The sequence below is a fragment of the Harpia harpyja genome, chromosome 4 (genome assembly GCF_026419915.1).
Source record: "Harpia harpyja isolate bHarHar1 chromosome 4, bHarHar1 primary haplotype, whole genome shotgun sequence".
In the NCBI taxonomy this organism is placed as follows: Eukaryota; Metazoa; Chordata; class Aves; order Accipitriformes; family Accipitridae; genus Harpia; species Harpia harpyja.
The window spans coordinates 64569170-64596501 of record NC_068943.1 but is presented as its reverse complement, the minus strand read 5'-3'; the positions used below and the strand labels follow the sequence as shown (position 1 = coordinate 64596501).

At 40.7% G+C, this 27332-nt stretch overlaps 2 protein-coding genes across 11 annotated transcripts in view; one reads left to right on the top strand and one right to left on the bottom strand.

The window, feature by feature from the left end:
* The window catches only part of MAP7 (microtubule associated protein 7), a 127173-nt gene extending 120043 nt beyond the window's left edge, over nt 1-7130 (top strand). For all 9 annotated transcript variants that reach the window (XM_052784461.1, XM_052784459.1, XM_052784458.1 and 6 more), the window contains 2 exons: nt 4426-4652; nt 5312-7130. In XM_052784461.1, the coding sequence (XP_052640421.1) occupies nt 4426-4652; nt 5312-5322 (238 nt within the window). In that variant the 3' untranslated portion in view covers nt 5323-7130. The remainder of the gene's footprint in view (nt 1-4425; nt 4653-5311) is intronic.
* LOC128140533 (uncharacterized) overlaps nt 5888-27332 on the bottom strand; it is a 30701-nt gene continuing 9256 nt past the window's right edge. Inside the window, exons 5-14 of one of the 2 annotated variants that reach the window (XM_052784468.1) lie at nt 24628-24750; nt 23481-23563; nt 22120-22245; nt 21228-21273; nt 19931-20064; nt 15598-15726; nt 13390-13504; nt 12331-12465; nt 10954-11079; nt 5888-10079 (exon numbers count right to left, since the gene is read on the bottom strand). In XM_052784468.1, the coding sequence (XP_052640428.1) occupies nt 9958-10079; nt 10954-11079; nt 12331-12465; nt 13390-13504; nt 15598-15726; nt 19931-20064; nt 21228-21273; nt 22120-22245; nt 23481-23563; nt 24628-24750 (1139 nt within the window). In that variant the 3' untranslated portion in view covers nt 5888-9957. The remainder of the gene's footprint in view (nt 10080-10953; nt 11080-12330; nt 12466-13389; nt 13505-15597; nt 15727-19930; nt 20065-21227; nt 21274-22119; nt 22246-23480; nt 23564-24627; nt 24751-27332) is intronic. The other variant, XM_052784469.1, reaches the window with a different exon arrangement.

Below are 27332 nucleotides of genomic sequence, written 5' to 3'. Positions count from 1 at the left end.
CTCCAGCTCCTCATTGCTGGCTGACTTCAGTGCTGCTGTCTCAGCAGATTAAAAATAAACACTGCTTTATTTAAATCATCCAGAAGTCTGGGGTCTGTTTTGCTGTTAATGTCTCCCTGTGACACCTCTGCTAAAATCATGTAAATAAATGAGGCAACTGACATTGTCCTTCAGATCAGGAATAGCAGCTGTGGAAATATTTTGGCACTTTCCAAAGGTGTACAGATCAGTATTTTATTTTATTTTTTTCTTATTTGGTGTTGATTTCCCATGGATGATCAGAAACAGACATACTAAGTTCTGGCCTTCTTTCTTTCTTCTTTACTCTCTTTAAATATAGATTATGTTTACGCAGAGCTTTGACTAAAATTATCTAAATCAGATGTAATTTTCAGTAGTTTTTCACTTTTTGGATGTTCCAGTTCCTTTAATTAAATTAGCTGCTCTTCTCTCAACTTCCTCCAGTCTGTCTTGTCAATATTGATGTGTCCAGATCAAAATGTGAAGCTGCACAGATGCTTTTTAGCTGCCATGAAGCTGTCCTTCAGATGCTTGCAAGACTGTTACATTTGGAAATGCACTCTGAACAACTCGGGCAACTTTTTTTCTTTTTTTTTTTTATTTATTACGTAGGTGTCTTGCTACAAGCACACTTAAGCATATCTTAGAATGCCAAAATTATCCAGTTCTTTCTGCAATATAGTATGTCTGAAAAGGCTATCTCCGGTGTTGCATTGGACACTGAGACATCGCTAAGAATGTAACATAAGACAGTAAGAGCAGCTGTAGCAGGTCAAAAATCCATTACTTTTGTGTGTTCTTTGCTTTAATGGCCTGTAGCAGTCACCTGGGGAGAGAGTGCAAAGGAAAAAAGGTAAGTACCAGGAAATCCTCTGGTCAATGAAGGGTTACTAAGCATTGTGGTCCAAATGCAACCACAAGCTCAAGTAGTCCCTAAGCTGCTAATTACCAGAAGCTGGAGGGTATACCAATCTCCTAGGAATTTGTCTAATCTCCTTTTGAGCTTATGGCCTCCAAGATGTCCAGTGGAAATTAATTCCACAGTTCCATTTTTCCCTTTGTTTCTTCTAAATTTGCTCCCCTAGTAATTTGGTGGAGCAAATAGCAGGAAATAGAGAAGATTTTATAGCATAAAATTTAGAAGATTCATAGTTGTGGTTTCCTCTTCTGTACCCCCTTTGTGATTGTATAGACTCCTGTGTCTCAGAAGACATTGTTCAAGTCTGTGAATCCTGGTCTAACTCAGTGTATTGGCTTTGTGTGGCAAGGTTTTGGTAGCGGGGGGGGGGTTACAGGGGTGGCTTCTGTAAGAAGCTGCTGGAAGCTTCCCCTGTGTTCGAGAGAGCCCATACCAGCCGGCTCTAAGATGGACCCGCCGCCGGCCAAGGCCGAGCCAATCAGCGATAGTGGTAACGCCTCTGTGATAACATTTTTAAGAAGGAAAAAAGTTGGGACGGAGGAAAAACGGCAGCCGGAGAGAGGAGTGAGAACATGTGAGAGAAACAACCCTGCAGACACCAAGGTCAGTGAAGAAGGAGGGGGAGGAGATGCTCCAGGTGCCGGAGCAGAGATTCCCCTGCAGCCCGTGGTGAAGACCATGGTGAGGCAGGCTGTCCCCCTGCAGTCCATGGAGGTCCACAGTATAGCAGATATCCACCTGCAGCCCAGGGAGGACCCCACGCCGGAGCAGGTGGGTGCCCGAAGGAGGCTGTGACCCCGTGGGAACCCTGCACTGGAGCAGGCTCCTGGCAGGACCTGTGGATCTGTGGAGAGAGGAGCCCACGGAGCAGGTTTTCTGGCAGGACTTGTGACCCCGTGGGGGACCCACGCTGGAGCAGTCTGTGCCTGAAGGACTGCACACTGTGGAAAGGACCCATGCTGGAGCAGTTCGTGAAGAACTGCAGCCCGTGGGAAGGACCCACGTTGGAGAAGTTTGTGGAGGACTGTCTCCCATGGGTGGGACCCCACGCTGGAGCAGGGGAAGAGTGTGATGAGTCCTCCCCCTGAGGAGGATGAAGCGGCAGAAAATAACGTGTGATGAACTGACCGTAAACCCCATCCCCGTCCCCCTCTGCCGCTGGGGGGGTGGTAGAGAATCCGGGAGTGAAGTTGTGCCCGGGAAGAAGGGAGGGGTGGAGGGAAGGTGTTCTGAGATTTGGTTTTATTTCTCATTACCCTACTCCGGTTGATTTGTAATAAATCGAGTTAATTTTTCCCCAAACTGAGTCTGTTTTGCCCGTGACGGTAATTGGTGAGTGATCTCTCCTGTCCTTATCTCAACCCACAAGCTCTTTGTTATATTTTCTCTCCCCTGTCCAGCTGAGAAGGAGGGGGAGTGATAGAACGGCTTTGGTGGGCACCTGGCGTCCAGCCAGGGTTAACCCATCACACTCGGTGTGTAATACTGACAGTGCAATGACAAATAAATATGAAGACCTCTTTATCTTTGAAGTCACCTGATCAATTGGATAGAAAAATTAATATGTTTGCAGAAGCAGGAGGCTTCTTCATTGTATGAACACTTGACGTACTATGCTGTTTTAATTTATATGAATAGGCAGTTGCTCTCTTCCTGCCTGTTTCTTACCCCATCCATCAAACTTGCCATGTTATCCTAGCTCTGGTAAGGTTATTGGCAGTAGATGGGGATGAAATAAGTAATAGGATATTATAGTGAATAATAACCTAATAACTGTACATTACAAAGCAGGTTTTATTAGTCCCAAAGCATCTCACAGATTCTGCTCCTCATCTTACAGATGCGGACCTCTAGCACGAAAGGGTGATGTGACTTGTGACCTCTCCCAGGCAGCCAGCAGGGTTTCTGTGTCTGCTCTCAAACTTAGTGCAGCAAAACGTATTTTTCACTCTGAAATTTGCTCAGCATATCCACAGATGAAAAAAGGGGGGTGCCTTTCTGAAAAAGAACTGGTGATGGTCTGAAAAACTGGGAAAGACTTGATATGGAAACCAGCACATCGTTCTCACAGGAAATCTGGGCTTTGGATAAAACATTGCCACTTTCAAAAGAGCAATAATTATTTTCTTTCTCTTGGGAAGTACTGTAAAACAATTCTGTAATTGTTTGTGAAGAGTTGGACAACCATAGAAGCCAGCGAATGAAACCATATGCCAATTACAAGCAGTTTTTTTAAGACTAGTAAATGTCCTGTCAGGAGAAAATTAGCCTGTGAAACCAAGCCACCTGCTCAGAAATGGCCTGAGGAAATTGATAGCCTAGTTTCAGTCTAGGAAAATTGCATCTGAGCCTTTGTGGCTGAAGCATTTCCAAACAAGCTTGAACAGTCGTGATGTGGTCTGAATAGGGAGTAGGTACCCAAGATAGCCAGGATCTAACTGTTGAGGGCCTTAAAAAGCACCTGTGAAAGTTCACATGATTTTTGAGTGTCAGTTGAGTACTTGCTCTTTCTTGAGAAGCTTATGGTCCCATTACTGTCATCCTGTTCACTTAAGTAGCACCTTAGTTTCTCCCCTCTGGCAAGATAGTGCATGCTGTCTGCAAAGACAGCAGGATTTGATGATAGGGTGCCTAATAAAAGGGTTGGGAGGGGAGGGGCAGGACTCTGAGACATGATCATGTGTCTTCTCAGGAGAGTATGTGTAACTGGAGAGTGTCTGTCCTTGTACTGCTTCTCACTGGGGGAGAAGTACAGGAGCTTGCTCATAAGGCATCTCTGTCAAGTGGGAGATGGAAGAAGAATGAGCTCCTTGCCATGAGGGATGCTGGGAGGGGTTCCCTTTGGCTTGGGCATGATCAATGGGAGGGGTGCAGAGCTGGGTTGTGCCTTGGGAATAAGCCCTAAGAACTTGTAGGGGAGGAGGGACTGAAAGGAGAACTGCTTTAGTAAGGGAGTTTTTTCTCTGGATCGGTGGCAGGTAGAAGAGGCTGCTCCAAAACTGGAGGCAGGAGGTGATCCAAGAAATAACAAAAATGCCAGTGATCTTACCTAAGGGCAATTACATTGATTTGCAATAAGAGGAAGGGTATGGCAAAGGTTATGAGAGGTGAAAAAAATGTTAAGAGGCTGCAAATTGCATTAGGTGGGTGGCTCAAGATAGCAGTGGTGCTGCTGCAGGGGGTTTCTTTCTGCTTCCCATTGCAGTCGCTTCTCAGAACTGCAGTGTCCATAAAGCTCTCTATAGTTCTGCGTGTTGTGTAGCCACACGTAACAACTATCCCATGTGATTGAGGGAAGGCATGTCTAGTACTTGGCTGCAAAAACAGGTTTTCTACTGTGGTAGAAGCATAGTTCTGTTTTTACTGGCTAAAAGAATGCTCAGAATTAATGCAGACTCTTCTTCCATTTGTAATACTGCTTTGAGGAGGACTAAATTTCTGTTCTAGGTGAGGCATATGAGGAAATACTTATGTTTCTCTTTCAGCAATCTCAATCCAGAGAAAAATGCAAACGAAAATGGAACATCTATGCAGAATGATAACTTTGAAGAGATCATAAACCTGCCTATTGGTTCTAAGCCATCCCGGCTGGATGCCATGAACAATGATGGAAGCAATAGTCCTGAAATTCCTTTGAATCCAATTCTAGCCTTTGAAGATAAGGGGACCCTCTTGCCTCAGGTAGATAGTGTTCAAACACATCAAACAGCAGGTAGGTTCACCTTGGTTCATTGACATTTGTAATGTGTTGTAATTGACAGAGGACCTAGAGCTTTTAATTGCTATAAGTTGATTAATTTAAGCATTTTTAAACCCCATATTATTTGGGGAAAGGAGCATATCTCCACTTTGTAAAGCTATGCATGCCAAGTACATACAGATGCTGTGCAAATTATGGTGAGGCCTTATCTTTTCTTTGAGGGGGGGCTTCTCAGTTACACTGCACTTTCTGCCATTTGAAGTTGCTTGAAAATGTTTGCCCTGTGCTTTCAAACAGAAATGATAAGTGACAACTGCTGTTCCTAGCTTATGATCAGCAACCACGTTCCAGTTCTGCAAGTGCAATATCTGATACGCACATGCAGAAGGGGAGCTGGTACCTACCTTTTCTGTAAAATTCTGGATGTCTTTCCCTCATCAAGTGGTTTGCAGCACACTAGATCTTTCTGAATTGCATCACAACTTTTAAAGGATGGTAGGTAAACAAATACTAATTTAGCAAATTAAATTGGACTACCATTTTCTTTTTCTGTGGCTAGAAAATGTAAGGAAAATAATCTTACAATAAAATAATTGCATAAATACATAGCATTTTGAAGTAAGCATTGTCACTCTTTGCTGACCTGTCATTTTTGATGCCTTCTGTTGTAGAAGTGATCTGATTGTTTCTTCTGAAGAACCAAAGGTGATATGAGCATCTCTGCAGTCAGTGGAGTTTCTTCCATGCTATGAAGGAGTGTTTTATTTTTTCTCTCCAGTTTTTTAAAGATTTATTGAATATCTTTTTTGGAAGGACTTTAGTAAAACCAGCAGAAGAAATGATGGGAATAGACTTGGATCACCTTTCTAATAGCTTTCATCACTAGAAAAATCATGCTTCACATGCATTACTTAATATGGCTTTTTCCAACAAGCTTTTTCTGTTAGTAAATGGATATTTCTGCATTCCTTAAGACACAAGACACTGGAATCTGAAAGCAATGGGCTGATATGGGTGGTGGGACTGATTCTTTTTCTGAAAAGGTGGGTGTTGGTTTAAAAGGCATAATTGTAAAATTGGCAAAGAATCTTCTACACTTTGCGGTTCTAATACTTGAAAAATAAATACCTCATTGCTCTACAAGTAGAGTTAATGGGGTGTTTTATTTAAACCTGTTGGTTTAAATATTATTGCAGAGAACTCTAATTATGGGGGCAAAGTATAGGCTTCTGTATCAGGTTCTTGTAAATGTAATTCCTACAGGGACATTCTGTAAATTGAGATGTCACTATGATCTTGCATTTTCTCTAAAAACACAAAATAAGGCAGGTTTTAAAATGTGAAAATTTGAAAGCATTATTTTTTCATGGACAAGAGGAAAACCTAATGTTCTCCTAGATGATGTATTTATGAATTTTGTTCAGTACAGAAATTAATCGTTTAATTGAATAAATTAGAAAAATGTGGTAAAATGATACTGCAAACTTGATTTTTTTTTTAGTTACATCCATGTTCACAATACTATAAAAGATGTGTACGCATATGCGCACACACACGTGCGCACACACGCAAGGAAGTACCTTGTTCTGAGTCCTGTAAATTGCTGCTTTTCCCAGTGATGGAAGACTTTGCCTTATCAGACTATTGAAGACTGTGTGAAACCTGAGATATTTGATTTTTGGATGATGAAGCAGGTCTAGGGATTTCTTGGTTTTGCTCGTTTCAGAGCAAATGGAAAACGGTCATTGTCTTTTTTATGTAGTGTGTGGTTTTTATAAAGCAGTGCAGTTTGAGTGATAAGAGGAGCAATGCAGGCTGCTTTCTCTTTAGTTTGATGCTGATTTCTACTGTCATTGTTCCATCCCTCACTTTTGGTTGCTATTGGACAGAACTGTAAAATCTTGCACCTTTTTGTGCTTTGATAAACAATGCTGTTACAGGCAGGGCTCACTCTAGGTATTTGAGTTTGAAGCACCAACCAGGGCTTGATGCATTGCTCACTGAAGTCGGTAAGGAGATCCTTGGCTAGTGGAAATGGAGGCTTATGGGGTTTCACTTCATGCTACCAGAGAATGTACCATTAAGATTCCTGCACTTGCCTTTAGTGAGCGCTGAGCTAGGCCTCTAGGAAGCTGTGCAGAAAGTCTGCTAGCAGAAGAAATCCTCTGAGACAAAAGCTGAAGCGTTTTTGAAGAAGTGACTTTCTGCTGCTGCCAAGTGTTCATCTTGTACAGGAGATGGGATAAAAGCAATGGAAATGCAATGGAAAAGAGACTTCATCTGCCAGAATGTATATGGAAGGGAAAAAACAGCCATTCAGTGAGAATGTTTTCAATAGCAGCTTGCGACACAGTAAAATAAATTGGGTTCCTTTTCTTGCTTTCTTTAGTTTTCCATGTACACAGCCACAATAGTGTCCAAAATATGTAGTTTTTCTTTAAACCTATATATAGCATGTAAGTACCAAATAAAACTTGTTTGAAATATTTACTTCTATTTATATTTTCATTTTTCTTGCATACTTGAAACAGGAGTCAATCTGTGATGGAAAACTCTTCTTGCTACTGCTGGTCTGCTTAAAACTTTTCTTCAGGTTTCCTTTAATCTCTTTACTAGAAAATCAGTACAGGGTCACTTACAGCTAGAAACAGAGCAAAGAAATAGCCAGTAAGATTTAGCTTCAGTTTTAAGTTTGAGGATTCATTTAGGCTCAGGTTTAAATTATGCTGATCAGGTTTTGTGAGACTTCAGAACACTTGTTTCACTGTTTGCAGCACAGAGATAAAGAGCCTGCTTCATTTCTCATGTGTGGTGGTTTGGTTTTTTTTTTTTTTTTTTCCTAACCAGACTGCAGTAAAAATTTATAACTGTATTCATTACAGGTTTGCTTCAAATGAGAGAGAAATTTTCCTCCATTTCAAGGGCCCCACATACAAACTAAAAGCTGAGGAACTGGCAGTAGAATTAGGTGTATGAATCAAAAAAAAAACCTCCACTAAAAAAAATGAATTGAAATTTTAAGTTTTGGGTTAAGCAACTTTAAATGCATGGAAAAATAGTTTTTCTGTTGAATGTTCTTGATAATAAAATACGGTATCGAGTGAAGGCCAGCTCCTTTGCCTGCTATTGCAATGGTTTTTGTTTGTCCTGTCAGAGGCAACACTTAACTACTTGGTGAGGTAGAGCTAGCAACTGTAGAAGCCACAGATGGCTACTCTGAAGTTAAGGAGTAGTAACCTTTCGCAGCAGCTAGAGTGTGCTTTGGAAAGACTCAGCTCCTTGCTTATGTCTTAACAGCACAACATAAATGCTTACAGGGATGACGTTCAGTGAGTTTAGTTCAGTACATTCACAACTACTGGGCTGTTCACCATTAGCTTTGCTTGTCTCATCTCCTCATTCCTGATGAAGAACGCTTTGTTGTTTTCCTTCTTGCTAGGACCTTAAAGTATTGTTTGCAATTAAATACCTAAGAAAAACAGACAGATTCTAATGCCATTGCTTAATATTGCACTGATTTTCTTTTTGGGAAACGATCTAAAGTCACCCAAGGAGGTGGCCTGAAGTTTGAGATTTTCTGGTTTTGTTCCTAGCTGTGTCATTCAGCTCTTTGTAGTCCTCTGTTTTAATAAGCCCAACTGCCCACAGCTAAGCACATGGGTCTTTCACATGAGATTTCAAAAGAAAATTTCTGTCACACATGAATATTGAAAATGCTTTAGAACTGCTTTATCTGAAATCTCTGTCTGCCCTGTTCTTTAACAGGCCTTTTTACTGCACTGCAGAGAGGCTTTTGAGTGTGTTTTTAGTTGGACTTTTTTTAAACAGTACTATTGGAGAGAACTTGCAGTTATTAAAAGGAATCATTAGCAGAAATGCCGCTCCCAAGCACCAAAACTAACCTTAGAGATTTGGGCCACAGTAAAATGCAATGTTGAACTCTTAGTTATAACAGAATAATTTTTTTTTTTTTTAATTTCTCTAAAGCTCTACATGCATGTACGAGTTATACCATGGTCAGAAGTACCTCAAAACACAGGAAACTCTTCTGACATGTTTTTATAAGAAACTCTGCTACCTGGGAGCAGATGTTTCCCAGAAGAGTGGTTCCAAAATTTCAGTATTCCAGCCAGTTCAACATGAAGCTCCAGCCAGATTCTTGTATTTAAAAACAAGTGTATCGATCAAAGGTGGAATTGGATTATAATAGATGATGATGATGATTATTATTATTAGATTACTATTCTCTTACAAATTAAAACCTACATTAAAAAACTAGTGCCCCATACTTTCAAGGCTCTGTGCTACAATTTTTTCCTGAAAAATACTGTTTTGATTTGCTAAAAGGTCTGTGAGACAGACTCTGCCTCTGGAGGGGAGGGGAGGTTGTTCGGTATCATGTATACATGCAAGAAAATTAGTTGAATTTAAACATACAACTACTTTTTTTTGTTCTTTAAGTCCTTTTAAAATGAAATATCAATATCAAAATTTAAAATCAATTCCTAATTTTGCCAGCTTTGTTCACTTTCCCCCTGTTGCAAGTACCTTTGGAAATAATTTACCCTTTGCAGAACACAGATTTCTGTATTCAAACACATCTCACCCAAATCTTTCATGGTAGCTGCTATATTCTGAACACGCTCTATCCAACATTTACCTGCCTCAGTGTGTCTTTGCTTTTCTGCTGGTGAGTAGTGCCTACAGTGTATGCAAGGATCAGCCTTAAGGCTTGCCCTACTCTTGTTTCTTACAAATTTCTTGCATTTTCTCTGAGTTGTCCCTCAGCAGTTACTTCCTGTAGTAACCTGTTAGTAGTTTGCTACCTTTACAGTATGTGTTAATTCAGTTATTTTCTAAAGTCAAGTTCCTGGAGTGTGCTCTGAAATAAGGGACATGGAAGAGAAATAAAATAAAGATGAATGCAGAGGAACCTGTGTTCTTGAGAGATGCCTCTTCAGTAGAATCAGCCTGTTATGTGAATAAAACCTTATGAATACAGCCCTAGTTTTTTGGAGGGGGAGGTGAGGAAACTAAAAACAAACCATGAAAGATTACCCAAGCATAACAGATGTTTTCCAAACAGTTGGGAGGAAGGTAGCTGTAGTCCTCCAGTACACTTAAGCAGCCAGCCAAAGTGTTCAAGGGATTGTTTTTTGACCTGCTCCGATTCTTGTTATCGGAACATCTCTTTTGTATGATGAAACTGTAACTAGCAGGAAAACTTTAACTACAGGAACCAATGAAAAGAATTGGCTTCTCTGAAAGTTCAGGCTCTTGGATCTGGTAAGTTTTCATAAACCATGCAGCTTAAATATTAACTGTCTTCGTGGCAAATAGCTGCCCTAAGGAGCTCTTGAGTTTCTTCTGTTTGTTGACGAACTTGTTCAAGGAGTTTGGCCATTTGGCTTTTTCTGAATGCTAATGAAAATTCTGGATCTGAAGAGGAAAAACAAGTGTTAGGCAACCTGCTGTTTTTTCCCTGTATTTTAATGTAGATGCTTAGAAAGCTTCTATTTCAGGTTAGATACTGTTGATGGTTCTTACTACAGTGTAAAGTATAGAGAAGTTAGAACAATATTCTACTACCATGCAAAGCAGATACTAATTCAGTTTTCATCCCTATGACCATACAATATTGTCTGCTGCTAAATTCTCCTGATCCAGGTGTCTAAAGCTCAGTTGCCATATTCAGCCTTCTGCAATAGGTGCATATCAGGATGTAGCAGGGTCTTGGCTCTGGCTCTATATATGTGAAGATACACACTATATACATTTATTACCATATTATAACTCTCATCTGTACTCAACTTCTACCTAAAACAAAAAAACCCTTATCAAAAATAGAAAAAAATCAACAGAATTTAAAATATTAAAAAGACATGAGACTTCCCAGCTTTAATACTAGCTCATCATGCGATTTGCTTGTTTGCTTGCTCTATCAAAATAAACTAAAATCATATTTGAAAAGCCTTTAGGCTGCATCTAGTGCCAAACATTCTTATATTAGATAAAACCATCTGTACCTGAAGTCCTGTTTCCCCGCTGGTCAGAAAGCCTTTAGTTTTAAAACAAGCAAACAAACAAAGAAACCCCCTGCCTTTATCATAAAATATCCTTAATTATTTAAAAACACGTGAGGTAACAGCTACCCTTGAGATTATTCCATTCCTTTTAAGTGAGCGGAGCTAGTCCCCAGAGGAAGTTGCCTGGCATTGTCATTTCTCTGACAGAGCAGTGCCTGTTCGCTGCTGATAGGAGCAGGCAGTGTCTGGCAGCACCCCGGGGCCTCAGCCCAGCAGGAAGGACATACCTTCTCGCAGTCTGCAGAACGTAGAGATGCCCAGCTGCTGAAAGCGAATCTCTTGGTGAGTAAGAAAATTCTTGAGGTAGGCCTGAATTTCTCTGGTGTGACTCTTCAACAAAAGCATCATTTTTTCTGCATAAATGGGAGAACCACTGGAGATCAATAGGAGCCTTTAAAACACTTTGAAAACTGATTCTTGTAACAACATTTAAGGTCATTAATGACTCGTCCGACTTCACCTACAAGCAACGCTACTGCAAAGAATGGCAAAGGACTTCCATGTACTACAGCCTCTGACGGTATCGCTGAATCTTGAGGTAAATAAAATGCTGAGTGGGCTGCTGTGCTAGGGAGCTGGTCCTTGTGCAAGGTGCATGCTGATTTACGGACTGATCAGCTGGTCATGCTAACCGATCCATGAAGCGATTATGCTGTTGGACTCTATTCACTACTTAAGAGTCTGCTCTGTTGCAAATCCTTGATGGTAGAATTGAAACAGGTTTGCATTTTTCCTTATTGGAGACTCATGATCGACTTCAGTTTCTCTCACATCTAAGGATTAAAATCTAACCATGCTTTTCTAGAGAATGTGGCAAGAATCATCTGAACACCTTTTTCCTTGTGAGTCTTAAAGGTTCTCAGCTGCATGGGACAAATATATTAAGCATAAAGCTGTTTGTTTTCTGCAGGTAAAAATAATGCTCTTCTAATTCTTTCTCACTGAAATTTAAAAAAATATAGGCTACATTCTTAAAAGTCACTTTGCTTCACCACTCCTGCTAATCTAGTCTAGAATTACAACAGCAGCGTTTGGTTCAGCAAGATGCTTTCCTCTTGCTTGTCAGGGAGCAGAGGTGATCTAAAATTCTGGAACACAACCACCCCATTGAAATTGTCTCTACCAACCTCTGCTCCTATCTGTGGGGAATGCCATCACATTGTATATGCTGAGAAGGAGACTCAAACAGAAAGATTCAACAATGACTCGTCTGAAACACGTTCTCATCTTTCCCTTGGTAAGGAGTACTTTATGGTCTCCCACCTCCCTGCTTAAGTTGTTTTTTAAGGACCACAGCACTGGCTGCAGACTAGCCCTGCAGAATGGTAGTGCTTGAAGCAGGCAACAAACACCTGAATCAGATCTTTATGGTCCGTTTTCATCCCTGGGCTTTCTCGTGCACTCAAGCACTGTTTTATGTGTATTTCAAGGGTGACTGTAGGTGCTTTTAGGCTAATAAATTTGTAGAGACCAGATGGAGGATGCTATAGGAATGTTAAAGGTTGTTCGGTGCCTGACAGTTCACTCCTTTGGGAAAAGGCTCATTTCATTCCAGACAGCCATAAATCTCTTTGAAAGCACAGTTAATGCTGTGTGACAGTTACCATGACCTATCAAGTGCTGGATGATGGAGGCAGCTTGAAAGGATGGCTCAGTATGTTCCACTTGGCTAGCCAGTCTCACCAAGCACTTTGTCAAGGGTTCATCCATCCGTTGGACCATGCATAACGTGGCTCCTTCTGGAAGACAGAAAGACAAGAGAGTAGTCTGTAAACAGAAACTCCGGTGTTGAAGAAATAAAGGTGAGAGGTCTAGCAGAAACAATACTGCCTAAATAGGAAATCCTTCATGCATCTGGAGAAGCTAAGTGCGTGCTGAACTTGTGCAATAAGTATGTTTAGGTTGTAAAAAAGGACCACGTTCTGAGGTTATGCTCTCAGTAAGGTAGGGCCATGGATTTGATTCACAGAAAGGCTGGTGGATTTTTATTTTGTTGGGTTTGTGTTCTGAAAGAATGAATCACTTTATGTATGAGATCTGCTATTGCCTAGTGGGCTCAGTCTGTCCAGCAGCTGCTGGGCACCTCTTGCAAAATTAAATGTGACATGTCACCAGTTGCATGGCAGTTACACCAGATACATAAGATGAAATGTTTGACAGACAATAGCCAATGCTGGGGCAGGCTGGGAAAATTTACACTGATCCTTTCTGCCATGAGGAGTGCTGTACCTTCCACTGGTGCTAATTTGGGATCTCTTATAAAATCTATGTGCAAAAATTTTAAAGAGAAAGAGCCACTTTGTATTTTAGCCTTTTTCTCTTCTTATATTAGTTTCTGCTATTGTGAAATTAATTTAGCCAGAGAAACTGGGCGACGTTACAAAGAAAAGTAGACAGGCCCTGTATGGCAGTAAAATTCAGGACAAAGAATTTTCAATAAAAATTCTAAGCAGTTCAACAGAAAAAAGTGCAAACAATGGAGCCCATGTGTCCTGCCAGCAAGTTGGATCTTGCTCTTCTTGAAGCTTACAGCAAAACTCCCAGTGAATTTAAAGGGAAAGACCTGGGCTGTATGTCCACCTGCGCTTCATCTCCTATTAGGATTAATAAAGGATAGGTACAGTTCTCAGATTAAGCCATTTATGGTGGGGTTGCTTCCCTACCTTGCTTTGCTAGTTCAGCAAGGCAAGATGTCACATAATGAAGAGAGTCTTCTTGAGTGTCGGTAGAAAGCAGGGTCTGGAGGAGACCTTCAACACATGGGCTCTCAATGATTCTCTGCAACAAGAGAGAGATTCATGTTTAGCATTTTCGTTATGTTTTAGTGTTGTGTGAGGACTTGAGAAGTACTGAATAACTCTCAGCAATACTGAGGGCTAAAACATCAATAATGGAAATGTCTTCTCCCAGATTTAGCACAACCAGGTGACAAACACCTTGGATTGTTCAGAGATCATCTGATTTTAGGCATTTCCTAGGGATTGCTCTGTTTGTGGGATGTTCTTATGATCACAGATCACTCTGAGCTCAAAGAATTTCCTGACCTATTGCTGCTGTACCAGGCTGTATGTTAGTATTAAGCTGTCATTTGCTCAAGTCTTGCTGCAGAGGTGATTAAGCTGAGTGCTACAGGGCAAAGCACTGGGAAATGTGCAAGGTTTTCAGTTTCTCTTCTTTGCTGCCAGGGCTTTGAAAACTTTCTGGTGTTGAAATGCTCTAATCTGCAGAAATATGAGATGACCTCTCACTAGCAAAGGTGAGTTCTGTTTCTGGAGAGAAATGTTATGAATTAAGCTTTTCTGTGCATCCCTTACCTTCTAGGTTGAATCTGCTATGCCAAAAGTAGTGTTGGACAGCATGTCTCTGTGCTGGGATATATATTTTACAGACCGAGTTGAAAACAGATAGGAGACTCAGCCTGTGCTGACCTGGATTAATAGCACATGAGACCAAGGCATGAGTCCTGAATGAGTCACCTGAAGGTGACTGGTTACTAGTGAAGTTGAATCACAAAGTCATCAGCTCTCTGGGAGGTCCTAGTAATGGAAGCTGCTCACACCTCCATAAGGGAGCTCAGGTGTCTATCAACAAAAGGGAGTTATCTTTTTTTGTGTGCTCCTTTTATGTTGCAGGTTTTTAACTTGCTGCTTAGAGGTTGAAGCTGGATTCAAGACTGCTGCCTTTCAAGCTCCCACACTCTGTTCATGTCCTGCTGGCACAAAACCAACACTTTTTTTCCTCTTGTGCCAAGGACTCTTATGTCTTTTAGGGACAGTTCCTTAGAACTGACCCTGGAAACCTGGCACTCCCACTCATGTCTATGGATTCACTTGTGCAGTGAGTGCTAAATACTCTATACGATATAAAGCTTTAGGAAGGTGAACCAGCTCCCTGCTGATAACGGAATAAAGTCACAGAATTTAAGCAAAAAACATGGTAATCTTTTTAAAGCAAACTTTGAAAGGATGGTCCATTTTTACTCTTACTGTGGGCTTTGAGTTTGAGGGAATCTATTTCCCTGCAAAAATTGATTTCACAACTATCAGAAATTCTTATCTTAGTACAAGTGAAAAAAAAATTGGAAAAGGTTTTCCTTTCGGCTAGTTTAAACCTCTAGAACTAGTGGTAATTGGATCATGAACACAGGGAAAAAAAAAAGGAACTGAGTCTCAAAAAGTGTGTGCTAGAAAGTGGGGCAAAGCAGCGACAAGGATTTAGGTGGGTTTTTTTCCCCAATATTGATTGTTACTAGTGGCACTGTTTGAACAAGGTACTCTTAAAAGGCAAGGAGAAAGGAAGTGCACCTGTGGATATGGATCTCATTAGAAGCAAAGTCAGCAACAGAGATCTTTATAGCATCTTGGCACAACTAGTACCTTGCCAAACAGGCAAAATGTACATCAATAGCTGGGGTTATATTTAACAAACTGGGAGTGAAAATAGAGCAGTGTTGAACATCATAAGTGGATAACTAAGGACAGCCAAAGAGTGAGAGTTAGGAAATAAGGATTCAGTTTCTAACAAACTTCAGATTTTCCTGGATGGTTCCTTTAATTAGTATGAAATGTCTTTGCTAGAAGTACTTTATACCTATGATGCAGTAATTCAAATTAGGTAACCACATCACACGTAGCAAAAATTAGACATTTCTTATTTTCATTAGCATTTTTGTATTGTATTGGAAAAATATGAATAAAACCCCCTTTCATTATGGCACATCAGGTCCTTTTATTCATACACATTTTGTGCAGAGTATCCTTGGCATGTGTTTCATTTAAAAAAAAAAATCTTTCTGTGGGTAATGCTGATTTGATGTAAATAAAACTGCAACCTCCCAGGGTATAGTTCAGTGAAAAATATTGGGTACCTACCTGTCTGTTTTTGGAAAGGCTCAGGTTTTTGATGATACAAGCAGTATGGCCAACCATCACAGGGTCTGTTTTATGCGCTGACAGTAGCATTCCCAGGCTCTGTAGCAGCTTGACACATGCCAGAGTGTCCTGAGAATAGCAACCGGTATCTCAATTACATCCAGTATGGACAACACAATGCAACTTTGCAGCAAACTATAGATAGATAGATCTTAGCTCTGAAAGAAGAGCATTACTTAGCTCATTTAAACCAATGGTGTAGTGACTGGGTCCAGTGTTTTTTTTCTCTCAAAATATGATTTACTGACTGGCACTGATCTACAGAACACTTGCTATGGAAAGCTGGAGTCTTTAAGGTCTGGTAGGTTATTTTTGTTTGCATCAAATGCTTCCCAGAGGTTGTCGGTAGTCAGGGGAAGGACACGTGATCCTGACTGGAAGGAGAAGTGGTCAGGGTAGGTGTGAAAGGCAAAAGTACATGGTGAAGTAGCAACAGCAGTGTGTCCTGCAGTACCTCAGCAATTTACCTCGCCTACAATAATGGACTGTATGTTTAGATCAGTTCGTGATCAGGCACCACTTTAGTAACATGCTCTGAACAGCATCTTCTGAGTTTATACGTACGTTTCTCTGCTGCCTGATGGATATTTTAGAGGGACTTTACTGAATACATCTCTCTCTGAATGTAGTCTTCCTCCAATTACCACTAATATTAATTGAATCAGATCTTCTGAGTTTGGATTACTGCCCAGGTAATTTCTTCAATAACAGTATGGATTAAGGGGGCACTGCTGTTTATAAGAGAAACCTGATCTCAGCAGGCTTTGGGTTAGGTCTCCAGTTAAAAGCAAGAGATTTTCTCTTGGGAGCATTTTTTCTTTCAGTCTCTTTCCCTTATGAATTTGAGTTCTTTATGCAGTTCTTATGTTTCTTTGCAATGAACTATATTATTTGTGCTACTTAGAAATTGAGACACATTAGCAAGAGTGTTCAATATAAAAAAAATCATTGGTCCTACATCAAGTTGAGAAAAATTGCATAATTCTGAAACCTGTAAAATGGCAGGATCACTGAAGCAGTGTTGAAAGGCAGATGTCTTTTAAAAATAGTTTAACTTACATCTTTCTTTTACTTAGGTTAAATTGCAAAAGTGTATCTTATTTAATATCAGCTGACATCTTCACTTATGTTCATTTTAAGCACTGTCACAGCCAGCAATCCTAAAATAAAACATGAAAATAGATGGAGAGGGCAGTGCTATGCCTAAACTCAGGGCATTAAAAAAATCCTATATGCAGATATGGCTGTAAATTTTCACTGGTTTTATTTTTCCTTCTCTTCTAAGGCAGAAATAATATAATTTTAGATAATCTAATTAAATTACCATTAATGACTGTTTTCTGTGCTTTTGGACCAAGTGTCCTCTTTTCTCTGTAATCCCATCAACTACAGTGCCCTTATTTGATTTGCTACAGCCTGGGAGGACGAAATTTTTTATGGACTGTAAATGAACTTTCTAATATACAATGACTTCCCTGCCAAGCTCTGCTGTTTGTTTAGGATCTACATTAGCAAGTGACAGTACTTTAAATTTTGCTGAACCTCTTTTTTGGCTGGCATATGGCTGGGATCCAGATTTTGGTTTTTGGCTCAATCCTGCACAGCACAAGAGAAACATGAGAAAACTCTGAGTGAAAATGGATTGGGTGGTTCAGGTGGATGCTGATCTAACTTCTCCCAAGATAAAAAAAAAAAAAAAAAAAAAAAAAAAGGCAAGGAAAATCATTCCAGCAGCAACTGTGCTTACAGTCACAACTCGTACCCTTTAGCCAGGGATTTCTTGCCAAGACAAATATTATCCCCTGTTTACTAGGTAGCAAGATGGGAAGGCAAAGTTATTTTGTACCTGGAGTGGAAAGTCAGTGGCATCATCTGGAGTAGACAGACTCCTCCCACCCTGACTTCCATGTCTTTGCTCAAAGGAATATGATTTAAAAGGCTGTTTTTTCACAAAGCCTTACTCTTTCTTTAGTGTTTCAGGGTTGGACTGTCCTTGGGAGAACTGAATGAAATTCGCCCTGCAAGAAGGAAGTTTTCCAGCGCTTGCTGGGAATCGCTGTCAACAGCCTGGCCAGGGGATCGCAAAAAAGGGGTTTAAGCAGGGAGAGGAGCTCCTGTGAAGCATTCCTGGGGGTTTGCTTCATGGTAACGAAAGGGCAGATGAATTCTGCCCTATTGTATCCTGGGTAGTATTTGTAATAATTCAAGCATCACTTGACTTGGTTGTAAAGGTTAGCTTTGTTTGGTGGTTTGTTTTGCAACAGCTGTTCCCATGGAGAATTCCCTCTTTCACTCATGGAGAATTCAGCCTGAGTTAAAGAAACCTTGAAAAGATGTGAAAAACAGGCCAGAAAAGGCATGGAGGTGGGGAGGCAGGATATGAGTAAGGAGAGGTCAGTCTCTTCTCAGAGTGCCCAGGGCTCACTCACACAAAGCAGCAACTTTGAGTAGTCAGGGACAGCCATGTTTGCTCACTAAAACAAATTCTGAGACGTAGATACTTCTCACTGGAGAATAAACCCTCAAGGGTGATGCTTTGCTTTCCAGCCTCCTGCTGCTGACCCTTTTCCCCCGTGAAGGACAGGCTGTTTCACTGCTGGTGTAACAAGGCTCAGCTCCCTGTGCCTTTGTTCCCGCTGACACTGCGCGTGCCCTTTGTAGCTGCGGGTTTGAAGCACTGCTAAAGACACGTTTCAGGATCAGGGAGGAAAAGAGTTGCGGGTTCTCTTTGCTGGGAGAACAAAAAGCGCAAATGGTGTTTGGGGGCAAGAAAAGCAAATGCGAGTGAGGACAATGTTCCACCATAATGTCTCATACTGAGTAACATTTTTACTGTGCAAATAGCCTCCGACTAACTTAATGCATTTCAGTTGTAAGCTTGTTGAGAGCAAATTGTGTTTTGATTGCATGAGGCAGTTTGACAAGCAATGAGGACGTTCGGTGCTAATGCAGCCAGCACAAAACCTCTGAAGCCACAGTGCCTTTGAAAAGCTCTGTGCTCTAGTTGCTGCTTCCCAGGCATTGAGCTTACCCATTTTTTCCATCATGTCCCACAGTTAAGAGGAGGTGCAATTTGGTTTGTATTGTGCTGTGTATGTGCAACTGAGGTATAAGGCACCAGGCTTCCAATACCCAGAGCAAATTTCAAATCAGACTGCGTGTATTTCAGCCACAAGAAGCATCTAAGCCTAGCTGTGGTTACTCAGACTGTCACTACTGCTTAAAGTAATGTGGCAGAAAAGGTTTTCACATTTTTTTGCTTTATCTACCCAAACTCTGACTCTCTTAAAAGGTTATTGTTAGCTTAAGACACCTATCAAAAACCTTTCATATCCATGTTCCTAAGGATATCTTTAATTACTGTAATGGAAAAGCACATTTAATCATAATAATGATTTGTCAGTTGCTACTTACTGGTTTTGCTGTTTTATGTGGAGGATGAAAGTGCAGCAGGAGTGTCTGTTTTGTTTATTTGCTGTAGTTTATTTCTATTTCAGACTTCTTCATGTATTTGCATAGTGTTGCACTGTTAATGGTGGTGTTTACCCTGAACGTGGGCAAAAGAACCGTTCTGTAACTAAGGACTTGAGGATACACAGGAAAAGTCCTAGTGAATTAGCTAAAGATAGATAGGATTTCAAACTGTATTAGTCCCCCTTGCTGTCTTGATCCTAATTCAAAAGATGTTAAATTTATGCAAATGTACTTTTGAATAACTGTCCATATAGGGAAATAATGTATTTTTGCACTGATGCACTTTAAATGCACGCTCTAAATTAGTTTCTCTGCTTTTCAGTGTGTGTGGAAGCTCTGTAACCAAGTAATAGCTTCCTCAGCTGCACCCACGGTTGTAGTCTCTCATGGTGCTATGCATGTCCCCTACCTTGTACACCCATCTGGACACCTACAGTCTAGGGACTGAGGGGACCATAGGGAGTTGCAGGGTGTGCAGGGCAGTGTCCACACATCCAAGAATCTGACATCCATCACCCCCTCTACCCTCCCCTTGGTCACCTTGCAGGCAATCTGATTAACTGCAGGATCCTTTGGATCCCACCTCACCACAACAAAGAGGCTCCTCGGGTAGTTAGTGACAGTGCAGACAAAACCTTGTTATTCTGGGTGGGAGAGAGAAGGGTTGGGAAGTCACACAGAGCCTATTGGTCATTCTCAAAATGCATTTTGTATGTAATTTTGCCATAACAGGGCATTACCCCAGGTGGTGGCCAGAACTAATCTTTCCCCTCTGGTCTTGGAAAATGACCTCCCCTACCTGGTTGTGCGGGTGCTGGGACAGTATCCAGAGCAGAGCAATGGAGGCATGACGCACGTCCTCGCTGCCAGATGCCAGGAGAGAGCACAGCTTGGGCAGGACGTCCTCAGCAACCATCTCAGCCTGGATGTCCGCTGGTTTGGGAAAATGACTGAGGTCAAGGAGCTTCAGAGCACCATGAGGAGGTATTTGGGCCCCAACTCAAACATTTGACTGTGCCTCAGTGATGAAATTAGAGGCGACCTCCCCATCTCTGTGGGATGGGACAATGCTGGATGTTTAGTTATAAAAATAAACCCTCATTTGTTCCGGCTCCTTTTGCCAAAGGATTAATACAGGCTTGAGAGGTTTGGGCACCCTTCAGTTTGTGTCTGAACCTCAGCAAGAAGAAATGAGGGGAATTTCCAGAGTCCTTCATTGGCATAAGGCCCGGTAAGAAGGTGGCAGATTCTGCTGCACAGACAGAAAGACCTCTCCAAGCACCACCTATCTCACAGTTATGGTTAGCCAGGGGAGAGATCAGCCATCCTGGCTGAATCCTTACATCTCACTTGTCCCTGCAACCCCAGCGAGTGCTTTTGGGCACTAAAAGGCAATGCCAAAGCAGCCAGCAGATGGAGCGGCAGTCCTAAAAGGCCAAGCAGACCAGGGGTTTTCAACCACGCCAAGGAGCAGCGCAGCAGTTCCTTCACTCCCAGCTCCACTATAATTGTGAGTACTTGAAAATTAAGCACCTTTACATTTTCTAGATGAACAACTCTACCCTGGACCCTAGGGCTCTAGCATTGAGCGTGCCAGTCCTCTGCTTTCATCTCCCAAGTGTGCCATAGAAACGGATCTTGGGCATTTAATAGCACAGGATTTTTTTAAGAGGATGACAAATGCTTGGGAGAAAATGATATTTAATGATAGACAGATTCATGCCTTGGGAGAAGGCAGGTCCCCACTCAAGCAGCAATTTCAGGAGACATTCTGTCCTAATCGGGTTTAACGCTTAGGAAACAGAGAAGGGAGAAAAGCTTAGTAAGTTGCAAAGGCTCTGTGCATAAGAAGACCCCTGCTGTCTCTCTCACTTTGTCCAGATACTTCCCCTTGCTACCTGGGAGCTCCGAGACAGATTTAGTTAGTGTATGCACTGCACCTCCCTCTTCCCTTAACATTCAATTAAAATGTAGAAGAGAGGGTATCTCTGTGCTTTTAATATGAAAGATTCCCAGCCCACTCTACTCAATCTGAAAGGCAGAGAGAGAAAGAAAAAGAAATAGTGTGGTTTGTTTATCTCCAAGATTTTGCTTACCACTGGTAGCCAAATTTCTTAGGCAAACACATGCCTGGCTTGAAACCTGCTTGTGCCAAAGAGGGAAAAAAAAAATAGAAAGAGAGAGGGGAAAAAAGAGCGGTTTCAGTAATGCATGTTCTTGCCTATTGTATGCAAAATAAATGTGACAACACTAACAAGCTATTACATTATCTTCAGAGAATAAATTTTGGGAAAATTTTTTTTTTTCCCAAACTTTTGATGAGTTTTTTTTCATCCTCCTCTAGTATCAGTCATCCTGTTGTTGATGAGGAAGAGCCAATGAGTTCAGATGTTGGTTTATTTTAGAATGTCAGATAAGTTATAGGAAAAAGGAGTGAAATTTGTCTCATTTGCTTTGCCTTTTTTTTGCCTCCCTCCTACACAGAATTTAAGGTTCACCCTTTAAATCCTGAACTGTGGCTTATTGAAGTTTCTTTGGTGTGGCTCCCAACAAAGCAAAATTTTCAAGATGTTATTCTCTGACGCCATACAGTCAAAGATACGGATACCAAAAAGAAAAAAAAAAGTAGCATAATAGATGCTCCAGCTACCTTCTGTCCCAGACACAATGATCAAAGGTAGTTGAGAGCCTGGACAGAGCACTTCACACATATAGTTTTAAGTTTAAAGAATACAGGCCATCCTAGTCTAAAGGAAGCGTCCAGGGCTGTGGAACAACTTTAATGATTTCCCTTCTCTCTCTCTCCATACATTAACCTTGTAGAACCTACGTATCTTCTAATATATGCGTCTTTTCTCATGGGAAAGATGCTGCATAGGCCCCTGTACAGTAGATGGGCGTAATTGTGCAAGACTGAAACTGGAAGCCTAAGTTTATAGCTCTACTCTGATGCTAAGTTTTTACACAAAGAGAAAGTTACAACTTCACCTTGTCCACAGAAGAGGATAGGAGAGATATGAGTGTCCGCAGCAGGAATCTGTTGCCCGGTCTCAGCATGGCTTCGTGGTGCTGAACGTTGGCTGCCACGTTGCTTAAGGTAGCACAGCTGTAATACTGCAGAGAACCGAGAAAAAAGTAGACAGAGGAGGCCACAGTGGTGACATGTTGAAGAGAATAAAAATAAATCGGATATATGCTCAGATTTAGAGCTGATGAAAATAAAGTCCTTTTTCATCTTAAGGGTGTTTTATTGGGTTGACGTGATAACAGCCTAAGTGGGCTTCCTCCAGGAAAAGCGATGCAATCTGCTATAGCTACAACGGCAATCATGCTGTGGCACTGCATGTTGTACAAACCCATTAGGACCCTGGGTATTTGGGAATGTGCTGTGCTGCTGCAACGATACTGCTGCTGGCACCTAAGTTAGGTCATCTGCATCTACTGTATTACATGTTTACATTGAGTTACTCAAGCTGGATGTAGTCATTGCCCTAGCATGCCAAGAGATCATTTTCAAAGGATTTAAACATAAACGCTACAGAGGATCATACATGTAAGAGTATGTATTACTAGGGAGGTATAATTAGAAGAAACAGGTTGAACTGCAGAGAAGGAAATTTTGAGATGAATCTCAGAGAAAGATGATAATGCTGAAACAGTTTGCAAAAAGCAATTCCAGAGGCTCCATCCCTTCAGACATTTAAAAGAAATCTGAACAGAGATAAAAAAAACTGATGGAGGAAACAATCTTGTACTACTCAGAGGACTGAATGAATGAACTAGCGGATTTTAAGGTTTACAATGCTGATTCATGGTTTTTCATCAGCATACTTTTGAACCAAGACCAGCTCTCTGTTAAGTGTGCAGAATCACAAAGAAGTGTCTGTGGTAGGCATAAAATAGGAAGATTTCCCAGACATTTACAATAAGAAGAAAAAAATATTTGCAAGTTATGCCTTCTCAGAACACTTAGTAAGATTGCTTAGAGTGGAAGATTAAAGTTAGGATGCAAAAAAAAACCAACAGAGGAAGAGGCCTATCTGCAACTTGTCTGATGCTCTGAAAGACACAGAAGGTAACCGCGTAACAACTGTGTGCATGCGTTAGCGTGTGCTGGCAGATGCACTTCTGTGTCATAAACTTCCTCCCGTGGAGCTAGACAAATTGAGTGTTTTGAATATACATTATTTGACTGAGCTGGGTTTCACCGAGATGTTCTCACATGTTTCCCCACTTCTCTAGAGAGACTTTCCCTCCTCTCCACCTTTTCATTTCCACACACTGTGGTTCATGCTCTCCTTACAGTCACACTGTGACTGTTTGAAAAATCTGACCTGTTTGAGCCATACCTGCACTTCTGAGTCAGGAGATTCCAGCAGCAAGGTAAGAACTGGTAGGGCTCCTTCCTTGCATAGGACATGTTGGATTTTCTCTGCCATTTGGAAAAAAAAAAAAAAAAAAAGCTGTTGGTGTGTCTTTCCCCTTCCCTCCCTCTCATTTGGAGGCACCATTCAAAAGGGATATGCACAATCATTGGATTCTAGAGAGTGGTGATGTTGTGCAAATATATGCCAATCAGTGTGACTGGAGAGAATATAATTTAGACCTTGTGCAATATAGCAGTATGCAGACATTTTAGCAAAATGACTAGCTGTTTGATTGACTAAGCCTTTGCTGGTTTTATGCTAAAGACTGTTCTGAGAATCTGAATTGCTGGAGAAGCTGAAAAACCTCAGGTGTAATATTCACCATGATTTCTGTGTTTAAAAAACAAGTTCTCTTAAAAATTTTGAATAATAACATAAGTGTAATAGCCAACTGTAGAAGTTCCTGCCAACCATTCCCTTCCACCATGTAGAGATAAGAGATGTTACTCGTGACTGTGTAATTTAGCTGTGTGGGATAAAGGTATCATCCAGTTAGATGAGATTTAATGCTAGTTTGTTTCAGAGTTAATGTATGGGAGTGCAGATATTATTACAGAGGACCAAATACTGCTTTTGCTAAAGCTGTTGGCAGATATCCCAGGAGCCTTTAATGTCTGGCCCATAATAGTTATATTTTGTGTCTTTCAGTATCAAGTTAGGGATACAAGTCAAATGTTCCTAGAGCTTGACCTTGTTGGATAAGCTTCTGAGATTGCTTCAAAGTACCACCAAATGTGCTGCTAACTTTTTAGACCAAGTGATTTCTTCAGCAAATGATTATTTTTTTTCTATTTCTTTGATTGATGATTTAAGTGCTTGTACATTAGCCACTTGGGGTTGAAAATCAAGACTTTCTATTTCAGTACTAGGCAAAAAAGGGTCTGTATTAACTAAAGAGAGGCCAAACTTAAATCATCAGCCTATGTTATCGACTTGAATGCCATATGCAAAGAAAATAATTTGTTGCTCAGATATGCTTTTATTCTTGCCTTAACCCTTTTGTATTATTTTTCTATCAGTGAGAAATTTTATTTCAGCAATTTTAGATAAACCATTAGTCAGAAAGTACCTGATTGTGTGAGGTTGAGAATAGCACCAACTGCATTTTGTTGGACTCTAGGATCGTAGGAATTGGCAAGAGACAGTAGGGGTGTAACTCCTCGAGCAGCGCCAATCGCCTCTCGGTTGGACTCTGGAGAAAAGAATCAGAAAAAGAAAGAAAGAAGACATTGCCATCTTACTGTGAGCCACGAGCAGGACAACTAGCAGGACTAGACTTCTTTGGCGTTCGCTTCTCTGATTCTTTGATATATATATCAAAATTTCTCTGCATGCTCAAAGGAAACTTAACAATTCCAAGAGCTCAATGGGAAAGAACTAACTCATGACTTCTGGATTAGCCACAGATCACAGCTGGTTCAATGCTTTTGTTTTGTGACTGGGATGATTAAAATAAAAAGACTGTAAGTCCCCTTAAACAGGTTAGCAAGGTGTCATACTTGCCTTGTACCCCTGGTATGTCTGATCAAACTATTCACAGTGTGCCAACCAAAAACTACATAATTAATTGCAGGTAAGACTGAATTAATTTAGCAGGGTATATTCAGGGCCGATTTCTCTCTTTGAATGTGCCTGCGTCACTCCTTTGACAGCTACAAACAACACAGAAGGTTTCTAAAGACAGGATTTGACTTAACCACTGGAATTTGAAAAGATGCTTCTTCTCTGAAGTGGTTATGCTTCCTGCATGGCAGTGTATTAAGTTGTACAGTTGTATTCAACATCCTGGAGTACAAGGAGAATTCAAGAAAGATCTGCAGAGTCCCTTGAGACTCTTGGATGAAAAACTAGGGAAAAAAAACTATAATACTTAAATAATTCTATAAAATTAACTATATACTATAAAATACTATACAACATATTTATAGACTGTGTATGTAAGTATACTACATATGCTAAAGTTATACTATGCTATGAAATATAATACAATTTAGAAAAAAAATATCTGTTTTTAGTTCTACTCTTTTTGGTTTGGACTTACTGAAGGTAATCTCAGCTGCGCTGTACAGAAGAGAATCCTTCCATTATGCTCTTCCCCACCCCTCTACCATGAGGCCATCAAAACATTTGCAACAAATAACCTGCTGCCACACTGAGACAGCTATGGCCCTCTCCCTTTTACTGTCTTATTTATATCTATACGTTATCTGTATTTGTATCTTATAAGTATTCTAGTGGCATAATTTTGAAAAAATAAGGTGTTGGCAGTGGTGTTCTTTGAAGTTGATGAAATTTAAATGGGAATTAGACCAATGAACAATTCTTTTAATATCATAGTATTCTGCAGATTATTTTATAAAAGGAAAAAGCAAAGTCCATAGTCTACATCTTCCACTGTTTATATGAGCCAAACTACCACTGAAGGCCACAGGAGTTTTAGCTGAGTATTGCTTCATTTATGTGCATTTCTAGACAGTTTAAACAATGGCCTGTCTCTGGAAGTTTGCAGAGAAAAATATGAAGCAGAAGAAAGCAAGAAATATGAAGGTATTTGGAGGAGATCAACTATTCAGGTGCCAACTAACTTAGAGAGTTAAGAGAACAAAGCCATTATTTCTATAGCTGGAGCTTATCTATAGTGGGGAACTGACATACACAGATAATCCAGGATATTTATTCAAGTATAGTTCAGCCAGTATCAGTTTAGTATTCCAGAACAAGTCCTTTTCTGCCTTAATATGAATATTTTATACTCAAGGAAATACCTTTTATTTTGGAAAAAAATACTTTAATTTTTGAGCAAAATAATTGTTCAGGGAAGAGTCATGTATTTAAAAATAGCTTTTCCATGTGGGAAGATATTATTCTGGTTAAATATTCTGGACAATTCTGTAGACAAGCCTTTCTCCAATCTAGTTTGCCTGCATATTGTTCTTTTGTTTCCCTCAGCGGAAGCAGAAATTCTTTTGTGTGGCTCCAACTGATGGAAACCATTCTGGTGTGATGTAAACTCTGATTAGTTTAGTAAAAAAGAGAGGTAAAAAGATTGAGAATTCAGATATTGCTGCTTCCTTCATTCTTCCACACAATACACTCCATGAATGTTTCTGAATGTGGAAGAGAACCTCACATTTGGGCAAAGGGATTACAAACATTTGGACAAAACTTGGGCAAATTCTTTCTTCCACTTTCCCTTCTAGGGCAGGGAAGGGGAATCCTATATCCTCTCGAGAGAGAGCTTCTCAGGCGTGTGTTTCCTGTCTGAAGATCTTTGGAATGAAGCACTGGCTGTGACAGAAAATGACCCATTGGGTGCTTCAAAGGTTTTTCTTCCTTAAAGAAACATAACTGGCATGATTTGGAAAGGCTTCACATCCATGACAGCTCAAACAATTTTTCTGCCTGAGGGCTCAGAGGTGGTGGTCAACACTGGAAGCCTACAGTGGCAGGATGAGGTTTTACAGCCTGCTTTGGAGGGAGGTGGCACGTGGAAATGCTGGCACCCCACTCCGGCCTGGGAAGGACTGGAGCACCCGCATTCATCATGGGCGAGTGGAGAGACCACAACAGGTACCCACATGATGGAAACCTCTGTGACCAAAATAAAAAAAAATATTTTTTTTCTTTCTTTTCCCTTGGGTCATTCACTAGCTGACAAGTTCTCTGCAGTCTTTGTTAGTGCCCATTATTGTGAGTTTGCTGGATTTATTTTTACATATGTCATTTTCCCTTATTCTCTTCTCCATTCTCATTCTAGTTTGGGTAGATAGTGTG